This window comes from Ciona robusta, chromosome 10 (assembly GCF_009617815.1).
Source record: "Ciona robusta chromosome 10, ASM961781v2".
Lineage (NCBI taxonomy): Eukaryota > Metazoa > Chordata > Ascidiacea > Phlebobranchia > Cionidae > Ciona > Ciona robusta.
Window position 1 is genome coordinate 4,084,545 of NC_143244.1, and position 14,031 is coordinate 4,098,575.

At 36.7% G+C, this 14,031-nt stretch overlaps 2 protein-coding genes across 4 annotated transcripts; both read left to right on the top strand.

The window, feature by feature from the left end:
- Positions 1 to 67: 67 nt before the first annotated feature.
- On the top strand, positions 68 to 1,680 carry LOC149729682 (phosphatidate cytidylyltransferase, mitochondrial-like). Its single transcript, XM_089886792.1, has 2 exons — positions 68 to 175; positions 329 to 1,680. Exon 2 carries the CDS (start codon positions 345 to 347, stop codon positions 1,452 to 1,454), a length of 1,110 nt encoding a protein of 369 aa, XP_089742918.1. The 5' UTR covers positions 68 to 175; positions 329 to 344; the 3' UTR covers positions 1,455 to 1,680.
- Positions 1,681 to 3,040: 1,360 nt separating this feature from the next.
- LOC149729683 (solute carrier family 22 member 21-like) lies at positions 3,041 to 12,763 on the top strand. Of its 3 annotated transcripts, none has more exons than XM_089886779.1 (13): positions 3,041 to 4,502; positions 4,578 to 4,693; positions 4,984 to 5,081; positions 5,955 to 6,058; positions 7,062 to 7,216; positions 7,898 to 8,066; positions 8,654 to 8,798; positions 10,029 to 10,213; positions 10,441 to 10,503; positions 10,759 to 10,910; positions 11,397 to 11,579; positions 12,165 to 12,294; positions 12,573 to 12,763. In XM_089886779.1, the coding sequence occupies exons 1-13, from the start codon at positions 4,294 to 4,296 to the stop codon at positions 12,613 to 12,615; spliced, it is 1,752 nt and encodes a 583-aa protein (XP_089742905.1). In that variant the 5' UTR covers positions 3,041 to 4,293; the 3' UTR covers positions 12,616 to 12,763. The 3 variants fall into 3 exon arrangements, with proteins under 3 accessions (XP_089742905.1, XP_089742906.1, XP_089742907.1); XM_089886780.1 differs by having other exon boundaries at positions 4,361 to 4,502; positions 4,589 to 4,693; XM_089886781.1 differs by lacking the exon at positions 4,578 to 4,693 and having other exon boundaries at positions 4,361 to 4,502.
- Positions 12,764 to 14,031: the final 1,268 nt, after the last annotated feature.

Below are 14,031 nucleotides of genomic sequence, written 5' to 3' on the forward strand. Positions count from 1 at the left end.
TATTAGTATTAAAAATATATGTCAGTACTGCTTGTTTCTTTGTACCTTTTGTTTAATGTTTATAGCTTACAAGTTAATATTAGGTTTTAATTTTTTATAATTTAGATTGGCAACACTTTCTCCACGCTTCAATGATAACAGCTGATTTCAAATGACCAATCAAATTTACGTTCAGGTTGTAGTATTTTTATTATTGTAAATCTTAACTTGTTTAAGTTAAAAAAATATCATTATTAGTCTCTTGCTGGTAATTATTTGCTAGTATATATCCAGTTTTAACATTCAATCTATAATTTCCGTGTTTTAAGCGATTTTAATGTCATTTTAGGTTTGATTTAAACAAAATGAAATTTTCCATGCGGTTTGCCCAAGTGTTAAACAAAGCCATTGTACAGAGCTCAGAGACGTTTTACAGTCGTCTTTTAGGTCGTTTTCCTGGACACATGAGTCTTGCATTTTCTTATGGCTCGGGTATATTTCCCCAAAACGAGAACTCACCCCCTTTAAGCAACATGCTCGATTTAATATTTGTGGTACGGGACCCCAGATCCTGGCATAGTGAGAACATGAGAATGAACAAGTTGCATTACTGGTACCCTATGAGGTACTTGGGACCAAACTATGCCTTTAAACTCATGGAAAATTACGGTGCTGGAATCTATTACAATACAGGTATCAGACTAGAAGGCCGTATGATAAAATATGGCGTTATCTCGGAAGACACCATTGTTAAAGACTTGCTTAATTGGAACACCTTATACTTAGCAGGCAGGCTGCATAAACCTGTCAACATAGTCCACCACGACTTTGAGAACTCTCCAAAGCTGTTAGAGGGATTGAAGTCAAATTTAATTAGCGCTGTGCTTTCTTCTTTGCTGATTTTGCCGGAAAGTTTTACCGAGATGGAACTTTACCACACATTAGCTGGCTTAAGCTATGCTGGTGATTTCCGAATGACGTTTGGCGAGGACCGGAACAAAGTTTCAAACATTGTTGTTTCGAACCTCAACCATTTTAAACAGCTATATGAACCTGTTTTAAAAGGCATATGTGAAGAATCAGACAGACAAAAAGATCCTTTCCACAGTTTCATTCATTGGAAAGAAGATATTGGTGTTTTCGAGCAAGATAAGTCTCCTCTTATCCAACTGTTACATCTCAATCGACTTCCTTTTGAGCTGCAATTGCAAATTTGTCGCCTTTTTGATCTTCGTTCACGACATGTTCGGGATGTGGAAGAAATTTTAAAGAGCGCCGCACGTTATCCGGACCTATCAGATGTTGTGAAACAAAGTGTCATACACATCGTACAGCACTCAAGCAAGTCTCAAAGCTTAAAAGGCATAGTAACAGCAGGCCCTTGGACCAGCGTTAAATACAGTGCTACTAAATTAAGAAAAATGATGGCTGGGCTGTTTTCAACCAAAAAGAAAAAACAGAAATTGACAACATGACAAGAAATTTGACTGTTTTTAGTTTTTAACTGTTTTTATTGTACTTAGAAGTTTTTTTTATTTTCTTGCTGTATGTGCTTATTTGTTTGTATGTAATTTGATTACATTCAAGCATATAGTTCACATACGTTTTATGGCTACTGAAATTTCAATGCAAATGTTGTATTTGTATTTAACTCAAAGTAGAACAGCAGACAATGGGGAACATAAATAATTCAAAACGGTCTTTCGACATATTGTTTACAAGGTATGAATGAACCCTAGGCCCAAGCTCACTTGAAGGTTAAACTATCGTGCAACACAAATGGCCTATGATGAATGCCTTTGGTTTTTATTGAGTTTCATTCGCGCATAACTCGAGTCTAAGACGTGCTCACTGTTTCCGCTGTCTGCTAAAACGTACGCGTCAGCCAAGCACAAGAACGAATTAACGAAGCATTGCCGCATTTCCGCTCGTTCGTTTCTGTTAGTTTTGAGAACCAACGCATAAATACTACGTAGTACAGGAGATATCCGTATATCAAATGTCGCCGAATCAAAATAACAGACATAGTGGAATGTGTTTATGGATTGTCTGTTTTGGAAAGGTTACGACGTCAGTTGCCTGTAAGCTTTGTAGGAGAGAAGTAGGTCTCGCTCGAAGTGGTTTGACTTTGTAAGGTGATTTTGCTCCGGCGAAAACAGTGCGTTAACAAGGCCGATATTTGGGACAGAGACTTTTCAGGTTAGTTAGAAAGCAACAGAATTTGCGGCATCTAAAAGACCTGACAACACAGTAGTCTGCAAATTAGGGTTTTCGGGATTCATTCGTGAATAACGAATGTACCACCAACACACAGTGTACGTGGTTGGCATTGTAGAGGTCGACTCTATTTCGAGCACAAATATTAATACAGTTTATTAAAAATTTACTTATTGCATAAGGATCGAATATTAAACAGATTCATTGGGCGTTACTGTGTTTATGATTAATCGACACATCATGCGTGTCTAAAGAGCACAGGAAATTGCCACAAGGTTTTCAAATAAAACATAAACACAACGGTTGGTACGCAGCATATTTTGTATACTGTAAACAGGTCTACAATATTATTCAATTTAATGACTACAGTAGTTTGGGGTGAATTAAATGTAAATCTACCGGTTTTACATGTCGCCCGCTATAGACACTTTTGATTCAAGAGTGTTTAAGACGAGCAATTAGAAAAGTGAATATATATATATATATATATATATATATATATTAGGGTGGGGGAAGATTGGACACCTTATCATTCTATTTTCTTATCACGTTTGTTAGTAAAAAAAGAAAAATCGTAAAATTATATTAATTATAAAACCGTATCCCCGCAACTCCCATAGACCGTTATTGTTAATTGTTTAAAACACGATCAGGATGTTTGATATTCTGTGCTAAAGGTTACCCAGCTCCCCGCAGCCTACTATAGGCCACTGTTGAAAGATTGTTTGCCGTTAAAATGGTTTTGTAAAATTGATGGTCGATATTGAACCAACTTTTGCAGCATAGTTTCAAACTGTAAAAGAGCTTCAAAAATATACGTATTCGAAATAGTTAAATGTACAGCAGGGTGGGGGAGATGGGACACTTTTAGCAAGTAATATCCAAATATCATTGTGTTTAAAGCAGTTAACAATGATTTATGGAAATCGTGAAGATACGGTTTTATAATTCTCTTAATGATCTTTGTTAGCTTCCGAATTAGGCGATAGAGATATAGAATGAAAAGGTGTCCAATGTTTCCCCACCCTACTATACTTAAATTCGTTTGGTGAGCATGTACACAATGTAGTATTCTGTTTTTACTTATATATGTAAGTTTGTATAAAGCATTGCTTGTACATAACAGTGATGAACCTACTAACTTTGCACTGAGCAGTTGATGTTGTGATACAACTGGTATGCCAGTAGTAGTGCATTTGTTGTTGAGCTGAACGAATGAAGTGTGAATCATAACACGGATCACCAGCAGAGGCGGTGACCTGTCAGCCGCAGACAGCATTGCCATTTAACTTTCTGCCAGTCGCAGTTGTTAAAATATTGACCTGTATATGTTTTCGTTTCAGGAACTTGTCATTGCGTATTATTATTGTGTCGCCAATTTAGTAGCAGGAAAGGAGTCATTGCTTCCTGCTATAAACACAAACAAGTTTCCTTAAGTGGTGGTACTACATGGTTTGTTCATTGCGCTTCATGTTAACCGTAGCTCAGATCACCCGGAAGCAATAGAAAAACTTATAGGTTTTCGTTAAGCCCAGAGGCAAAGCCTATTTCTGAGTAAGTGTAGCTAGCATGAACGAAGTGCAAATATCGCTAAACCTAATTAAAGGTCTCAGGAGACGAGTTATAGGACTTCAGATTACGCCGCATAGTAAAGTTTTGAGAAAGCGAGGATATTTATCATTGTTTGCCAACTTAAGAATGCATTAAACCGCTGATTCAATGTTGTATTTGTTGCACGATGTTTGCCAGGTTAATTGTTCAGTAGTTCAAACCTATTCAGATAGCGCGCTTAAGCGGGTTTATTTATAGATTGACCACAGCACGCATGTGGCCCGATTCTAAAGTCTAAACTAATACCTTCGTCGGTTGGCTGACGCCTTAGTTAATAGCTGTAAGCTCCTACAAGAGTTAACGAAATAAGGCCATTTTTGACAACAACACATAGAAATGTTTTAAAACTGTTTGCCAAGTGTTTTTATTAAAAAAAGGTGGCAGGGCAGTGGTTAGGTAATTTATTACCAAGAGATATTGAAATACTTTTTACATAGGTGCGCGAATAGATTTAACCGGCAGACGGTTTCCACCTTTGTTTAAAACATGGGTGACTCTGATCTATTGAAAATTGGCACTGGTTTTGGCAGTTTTCAGAAGCGGCTCGTCGCCCTACTCATTCTCAGCGCCTACCCCCATGGTTTACATATCTTAGTCACGGTGTTTATCACTTACACTCCACGTCATCGGTGCTTTGTTCCCGGAGTTGATGATGTTATGACGGCTTCGCAAAACGGAAGTGGAACGAACACAACGTAAGCAGTTTATTTCTAGAACTTGTAAAAGTTAAACGTGTTGACAAATTTTAAACCGCTGCTTTCGTAATTTAGATTATTTCTAGAAAATTCCAAAAATGACCTTTTACGTGATTACATCCCTTGGAATGACGACACGCAGTGGTGGGAACAATGTCTGCGTTACGTCAACACCAGTGACGTCACAACGAGTGAGAACGATTAAAAAATATTTAAGCCATGTATTGAAATGACCATTACATTATATATAGTACTGTGGGGTAAGATGGAACACTTTTAGAACATAGTACCCAAATATCCTGATCGTGTTTAAAACAATTAACAACGGCAATAGGAGTCGTAATTAGGGATATAGTTTCATATTCTTTGAATGTTTCTTGTTTACTGCTAAAGGTGACGAGAAAATAGAATGAAAAAGTGTCCCATGTTTTCCCACCTTACTATGCCTCGTTTTACATAATGACCGTTATCTTTTAAACAGGCGACTACAACTCTACTACGGATATTGTAGTGACGTCATCATGCGACCACGGATGGATTTACGAACTTGAACCCGGTGTTACGTCGGCATCTACTGAGGTATAAACGCTTGGTGTCAAAAATCTGTGCGTTCATTTTATAACTTGCTTGCACGGCGAGGTTTTAGGCAGGCCACGTAACCTGGGATTTAACCCCAAGATGCCCATAATATACCCCATTTTACACTGTCTAGCCCATTTTACACCATATATAGCCCATTTTACACCGTATAGCCTATTTTACACTACGTAACCCTCAGAAATCACTGATTGGCCAGGTGATAGTTTTCATTAGTACGTTGACATGCATTTGTTACTTTTAGTGTGTTGTAACACACATGGCCAAATATGAGTCACCATTCTCGCGTTTCTTTTTATAGATTGCGACGAAACATAAAATTGAAGGCTGCAAATTAGGTTATATATAGTAGAGTGGGGAAATATGGGACATCGTTTTATTCTATTTTCTCGTCTCATTTGGTAGTAAACAAAGAACATTCAAAGAATTATAAAACCGTATCCTAACGACTCACATATACCGTTAGTTATTGTTTAAAGCTTGATCAAGATATTTGCATATTATTTGCTAAAAGTGTCCCATCTTCCCCCACAGTATTATACAATTTTCCTCGAACGGGTTATTGCAGTATAAAGATGATATGAATGATTCATGCGGTGTTTAACACCAGTTTCCTTAACACCTAATTATTTACATGCGTATTGACATACTGGCTATTCATTTGTTACTCAGTAAATTACTCAGCAATAAAATGACCTATATTATATGACCTTTTGAGCTTCGTTACCGAGTAAAGGACAGGTCGTTTGGTTCTAAAATTAAAGTGAACACATCAGCAGATAATAAATGCACACATTATATTCAAACATATTGCTATCCATAGCGATTACCATATACTTTTATTTTCTTTTTTAGTACAACTGGGTATGCGACCGAACATGGTATAAAACGCTTGCAATGACACTGCAGATGGCGGGTATGATGGTTGGGTCGTTAGTTGGAAGTTTACTGTCCGACAGGTATAGTCAAATTTGCCATCTATAATGCATATGGTTTACGCCGATTACTTTGCATGCGAAACTAAACGGTTTGGCGTGTAACTTTGTATTGTTGTCAACATGATTTTTGGTAATTTAACAATAGCAGTGTTTGTTTTTGTTTCGACCACCGCCAAAGTTAAACAATCATTTACGTAATTAATTGTTGCATATATTTTACGCACATTTTATTTATGTTTTACGACAATAATATATCGACGTCGCATACGCTTAAAGTTGAAAGAATACCCATTTTGAAACCGCTTCAGTTTGACGTATTTAGGAAAGACAAGATAATGGCTACTAAACCAATGTTGCTCCGCCACTCCAGGATATATGTGTGACATACATTTAATAAAACATGTGTGTTTGACTGCTGGCTGGCGATAATCCTAATGAACAGAATATGCAAATATACTCGGACCTTTTGGTTATGCATTTTAATCCCATTTGTAAATGTTGCATGAAATAATGAACCCCCGTCAACTGTGGCTGCATAGGATTATCAGCGCATGCAGTCATATTAACATAACAGCAGCGATCATCGATTAATATAGAATCCTAGGTTGATCTATTTTACGACAGATGGTCTTTACTTCGACCAATATAGTAATGGCGAATATGTCTGTTCTGAATCGTTATGGGGTTAATGCGCTAAGCTTTACTCAATATCAATGATGACGTTGAAGAAACATGCATGTATGCGCTAACGCATATTAATTTTTTTGTATAGTACTGTAAGGTATAAGATAGGACATTCATAGCCCATAATATTTGAATATCCTGATCGTATGTTAAACAATTAACAACGGTCTATGGGAGTCGTGAGGATACCGTATTATAATTCTTTGAGTGTTCTTTGTTTACTACCAAATGGTACGAGAGATGGAATAAAAAGTTGTCCCATCTTTCCCTAACCTACTATAAGATAAATATTTGTTGCATCGCATAATATTTTTTTGTATAATATGCCTATTTCTTGCAGGTACGGCCGGCGAGCCGCCTTCTTATCTAACTACGCCCTTGCTGTGATCGCCATTTCTGCATTAGCGTTTAACCCTCTAATGTATGGCATTCACGTGCTGCTATTCTTAGATGGCTGGGCAATTATCGTACGAGGTTTCGCCGTCATAGTGTTAGGTAAGGAGGCGTCTATCGCCTGTCACTTTAAGCATTTATTGAAACTTAAAGTATTTACAAAATACAAAATTAACATGAAAGCACATCATGTTTAATAATGTATAATTACCTATATAGTAGGGTGGAGGAAGACAGACACCTTTTTATTCTATATTTTCCGTCACATTTGGTAGTAAACAAAGAACATTTAAAAAATTATAAAACCATATCCTCACAACTCCCATAAACCGTTGTTAATTGTTTAAAACACGATCAGAATATTTGGATATTATGTGTTAAAGGTGTCCTGTCTGCCCCCACTCTACTATATGTTCTCACAAATACCATATTGTCTAAATCTAAATTCTAAAAACTGCTGCCGCTCGTTACCACAAAAGTATATTTTATTGCTTAAGCTAAAGGTTGCCATTTTTAAAGATTTAAAATCTTAATCTATCCCTTGAAGATTTGTTCTATTAGAAGTTTAACTTGATAATAATTAAACATAAACGACTTGTTCGTCTGCTAGGTGTAGCGACTACGCCTATATTTTCTTCAAAATAAATGTAAATGTGTTTTTAACTGCTGCGTAAGCGTGTTTTAACAACTGTTTTTTTTTACGCTATATCCTTTTTTTTCGTTTAATTATTTTAAAATCTCTGCTACCGTAATCGAAGAGACAAATAAAGTTATTATTACTAGTTACCGAGATGCTCCCAAGCAAATGGAGAGACGCAACATCAGTTGTTCATACCATAGTCTTTTCGTTGGGATACGCCACGCTACCACTAATTGCATACCTCGCCAAAGACTGGCGGTGGACGATGGCTATTTGTGGCGCTATTGGGCTCTTGTTGCTACCCGCTACATTGTAAGTTATCAATACGGTTTTTCCGTTTTCAAATTTTATTTTTTGTTTGTGTGCTTATTTAATAATAGGCCAATCCTGGTCTAAATCATAAGACCCGCATGGCGTGCCACGCTGCGGGACCTCACCCACATTGAATGCCTCTTTAGGCTCAGTGCTAAGTCTTAAATTACAGGGTTTGCATCTGTGTTACGCCTCGGGTTCAGTTCACAGTATCTTTACTTTTTAGTTTAATACAAATACACGACGTTGAATTCATATATAGTAGGGTGGGGTAAAACGGGACACCTTTAGCACATAATATCCAAATATCCTGATCGTGATTTAAACAATTACCAACGGTCTTTGGGAGTCGTGAGGATAGGGTTATAAAATGCTTTTTGTTTACTATACCAAATCGGAGGAGAATATAGAATGAAAAGTTGTCACATCTTCCCCCACCCTACTATATGTGTGATGTTGTATAAACACACGCATCTGCCTAAAAAAACGGACACCTATAGGGAACATTTCTTTTCGCCGTTCTGTAAATTTACAAAATATTTTTATTTAATTTATATATGTATTCACAAGAAACACGTTATTTATAGATTTGTTCCTGAGTCTTTGGGTTGGTTGCTGCAAAACAACCGTCTAAAACGTGCCAGGAAACTCGCTCGTCGCATTGCTACGGTTAACCAGATGCCTGTCGACACCACAAAGCATTTATTTAAAGAATTTGACTATAATACACAAGTAAGTCAAATTCATAGGTTATGTTTTGGACTGAACGTTTATGACATATAGTAGGGTGGGGGAGATATGGGACACCTTTGCATTCTATTTTCTCGTCCTATTTGGTAGTAAAAAAAACATTCAAATAATTATAAAACCGTATTTTCAGGACTCCAATATACCATTGTTAATTGTTTAAAACACGATCAGGATATTTGGATATCATGTTCTTAAGGTGTCCTATCTTACCCCATAGTGCTATAAAACTAAAATGCTTTTTTTGGTGACATGACTTCACGGTTCAACACACACACTCCAAAAACGCATATAATATATCCATCAATAAAAATTACTGACTGTAAAAACTGTCACATAGCACCTCGACCGTGAAGTAAACTGCCTAAAAGTAACCCAAGTTAAAGCGAGAAGCAATCACTGGCTTAAGTATAAGGTCGGCCTACACGTGCGATGACTTAACAATAATTACATTAGGAATTTGAAATATGATAAGGAGTGTAAATACAGTAAAGCAAGCTGTTTGTTAAGATTTTTAAGTTTCAACTTACAAGTATAGTTTGTGACAATACCTTAGTACTTGGTTAGGGCTGACATTTGTTAAAATAAATAATAAAAAGCATAGGTAAACGATTTCTAACTAAGTTATTATAAAGACAATTTTTTATAAATTAAATAAACGAATATGTGTATTTTTACTCGCAAGGCGGTAACCGCAATCGTTTTAACACCGGTAATCTAATTAATCAGTTCCAGAAATGTAAAGTGTGACAGGGTGTCAGTTCCTGGGTTTGGAGTAATACAGAGTAAATAATGTTTTAACGTATCTTGGCATGTTATAACGTAGTGTATTCCTCACGTTTTGTCTGCCATCTGGCAGGAATTGGTTTATATTTGTCTTATCGGATGGCGTGCGAAACGTCGGAAAAATAACGTTTTTATATCAGATGAGCTTTTAAATTCATTATCTCCGGTAACAGAAATAACAGAATATTTGTTGTATAGTACTGTGGGGGAAGATGGGACCCCTTTAGCACTTAACCTTCAAATTTCCTGATCAGATTTTAAACAATAAACAACAGTTTATGGAAGTCGTGACGATACGGTTTTATAATTTTCGAACGTTCTTTGTTTACTACCAAATGGAACGAAAAATAGAATGAAAAGGTGTCCCATCTTCTCCCACCCTACTGTACAACTTTAAATAATTCTTACGTTTGTATTTCTATGACACAGGAGCACGAATTAAAGCCAATATCCGATGCTAATGCAACCAATACGAACCGACAAGAAGGCGAGGAACGTCTGGTTGTGTCAAAACCGAACAACTCAGACAAGCTGAGTGCAAGAAGATACTCATACATTCATTTAGTGCGGTATCCATACCTGCGTTATAGGATTTTAATATACTGCATTTGCTGGTAAGGGTAAACAAATCCCATTGTTGTTATCATTGTGGGCGTATGTGTCTTTGGGCAATACACTTAACGGCAATTGCTCCAACCCAGTAAATTGGTGTTCTATTGGGACAAGTATCGAATTAAAAACGGAATTTTCAGAACTAAAACGTTATAAAATTTTTGTGGTATTTGGCGATAAATTGCTCTTAAATTATCTGCCAATTTTTAATCTTCTTACCATCATTCAGGTCGTCAGTGAATCTTTGTTATTTTGGGCTTTCTCTTAACACAAATCAACTAAATGGGAACAGGTAAGGTGTATACACATCAGCTAGTCCTATATAATAGGGTGGGGTAAGTTTGGACACCTTTAGCACACAATATCCAAATTTCCTGATTGCCTTTTAAACAATTAACAACGGTCAATGGGAGTCGTAAGAATACGGTTTTATATTTCTTAAAATGTTCGTTGTTTACTACCAAATAGGACGAGAAAAGAGTCTGAAAAGGTGTCCCGTCCCCCCCCCCAACTATACTTAGTAAAATACAACATTCTGTATCACCAGGTACCTAAACTTCTTTTTTGCTGCGCTTGTCGAGCCACCGGCAAGTCTTTTGTGTTTGTTCCTGATTCGAAAGCTTGGCAGTCGGATCGCTTTCGCCGTTCAAATGTCTATTGCTGGTTTGCTCCTGATAGTAACGCCTCCACTTCAAAACGGTAAGTGTTTGCTATTATAACTGGTATACTATAGTACTACGTGGTTTTATAATTTTTTGAATGTTTTTTGTTTACTACCAAATTTGACGAGAAAATAGAATGAACAGGTGTCCCATCTTCCCCAACTCCACTATATATTGAATAACGTAACCATATATTTATTAGTTGTCTTCTGTCTAGCTATTTTAAATGGATGAGGTTCTTTGATATGTTTTTCTCGGGGACTATCGATTTTTGCCACAGATACCCTGTTATTTTGTATATATTAGGGTGGGGGAATTTAGGACACCGTTTCTTTCTATTTTCTTATCCCATTAGGTAGTAAACAAAAAAGATAAAAAGGAATTATAAAACCGTATGCCAACAACTCCCATAGACCGTTGTTAATTGTTTAAAAAAGCGATCCGTATATTTGGACAATATGCGCTAAAGGTGTCTTCCCCCACCCTATACTATATGTTTAACTCTATAACATCGTATTCGCAGTACACGGTGAGCTCTCAGTTGCAACAGCGGTCCTGGGCAAATTATTTGTTGCTGGTGGCTACACATTAGTCTTCACATGCACCGGCGACTTGTTTCCTACACTCTTGCGTAACCAGGCATACGGTGCCAGTTCCTTTGTATCGAGAATGGTGGCGTTACTTGTACCGTACATTCTTTATATTGGTAAGTTTTGAAAATGAATATATCCCGGGATCAAACCCGGGGCCGAAAACATATGAAGCTTGCGCTTTACCGATGAACTAATTCCGAGCCGACGAGAACGGGATTCGAACCCACGCTTGTATGCAGTGCACCTGATTAATAGTTGAATGAATGAATAAATAAATGTAACTTATTTATCCTCTCGTGACCGGAAAACGACAGTGGTTATAACACGGGTGTTCTGTTTCATACACCTCGTGCCAGTTTACGAATTATCGTGTATGTTACTTTATGAGTGATTATTTTTTGTAGGAATATTTTTATTTTTTATGTCTGTGTGATAATTTGGTGACCAATGGGTTGGGGCAATTAGCGCTAAATGTCTTGCCCAAGGACACAGGCCCACAGTGATAGCACCGACGAGCTTTAAACCTATAGTACCTCTCTGTTACAGGCAGGCGCGCTAACCACTCTGCCACGACGCCGTAATGCATTACCTCAACCAGTCGCGAACAGTTTTCACTAAGTTGCGAACGTTTCAAGCTAGATTATGCCTTCCTTAGATTATGTTTTGATGTAACTTAAAGCACATTTAAATTCCCACAGGTGAAACTACTGATCCATCAATACCTTATATAGTAATGGCGGCCACGGCTATCACGTCTTCAGCTATTGTATTGCTACTGCCTGAAACTAAAGGACAGCAACTACCAAACACATTCCAAGAATCAAAAGCGTAAGTGGTCTCAATGTTTTTTGTGTTCTTATATAGTAGGGTGAGGGTAGACGGGACACCTTTATTAGCACATAATATCCAAATACCCTGATCGTGTTTCAAACAATTAACAATGGTCTATGGAAGTTGTGAGGATTTTATATTTTTTTAAATGTTCTTTGTTTACTACCAAATTAGACTAAGGAAATGGTGTCCTATCTCCCCCCACCATATACTATATTTGCATTTTGTTGATTCCCAAAAATGATTTCTTTTTATCTTCCTAATTATATTTCTAGGTTCAAAAGCAGTATTAAATGTCACAGAAGATCTGAAGCGTAAAGAAGTTACGACAAGACTTGTTATTACATCTCCTTACAAAGAATGTATTTTTCTGCAACACAAACAAATAGAATGAAATTATGTTTTTATTAAACTTTGTTTTCGTCGTCTTGCAACTTGTCGTGAAATAAAACAGCGCTTAATTTTTTTTCGAGTGTGTTATTGTGAATGGTATTTGCATTGAAAAGCGTACCCCAAGCCAATTATATTCTTGTGGGTGAGGTCCTTGCCAATGACCCGGGAACTATAGGCCAGATTTATCCCATTACCCCTAAGGCCTATATATAGAAAATACTTACATAAATGACCACATATTCACGCAAGGCATGTATAAAATATCCGAGAATTTTGCTAAGTGGATTTAACCCAAATCCTGGATTTAAGTGCTATATGGATACGACTGTTTAGGAAATTGGATTTTATTCATATAACGTAACAGAACGACGTGTCATGAATATCATATATGCCCCAGGTTTAAACGAATTGCGCGACGTTGCAATAAAATTAATACTCAAGTTATGAAATTAATACTGCATTAAAATTCACTTAAAGTGATACAGGCTATAGTTTTAAAAAACCAAGTCTTGTGCAATTCAAAATAAATTGGTTGTAACTAAACGTTGTAAAAGCATTGTCACACTAATAATACGGCGTTGGAAGCATATGTTGGGGAGGACACTTATTGCGACAAATTATGGCTATATGCCTAACAATCTGTGTTTTTGCAAGACCATACAAGTATACATTTAAGTTTATTACAGAATTAAGCTTATCGAGATAATTAAAAAAAATTGTGATGAAATTTAGAATTGTGATAAAATTTAAAATACATACCCGTTTTAACTGAAAAGTAAATAGTAAATACATTCAAACTGTAAAGAATAAACTGTATAACGAAACCATCATAGACAGATGACAAAGGTTTGTACAATTGATCTCCACTAAGCGGGAGGTTCACGCTTGCCGAAGCAGAACGGTTTAATTAGCTGTTTGACGTAGCAAAGCTAGCAAGAAAATCTTGAATAGCAGTTATACCAAACCACAAAGATATCAAACTACAAGGAATAATGAAACCGTACTTCGGGACGCGTCAGGGTCGCGTCAAATATACGTATACATATATATATATAGTACTGCTGGGTAGAAGGGTATACGGGACACCTTTGGCACAATGTCCAAATATCCTGATCGTGTTTTAAACAATTAATAGCGGTCTATGGGGGTCGTGAGGATACGGTTTTATAATTCCTTGAATGTTCTTTGTTTACTACCGAATGGGACGAGAAATTAGCATGACAGTTAAAATATGTATATTCTTTCGTGTTATTTATGCCTATTTCTGATAATAAACTTATTTATTAGTCAAAATTAAAATAATTTTTGTTCCACTTTACCCAACCGTGCGTTTTATAACAC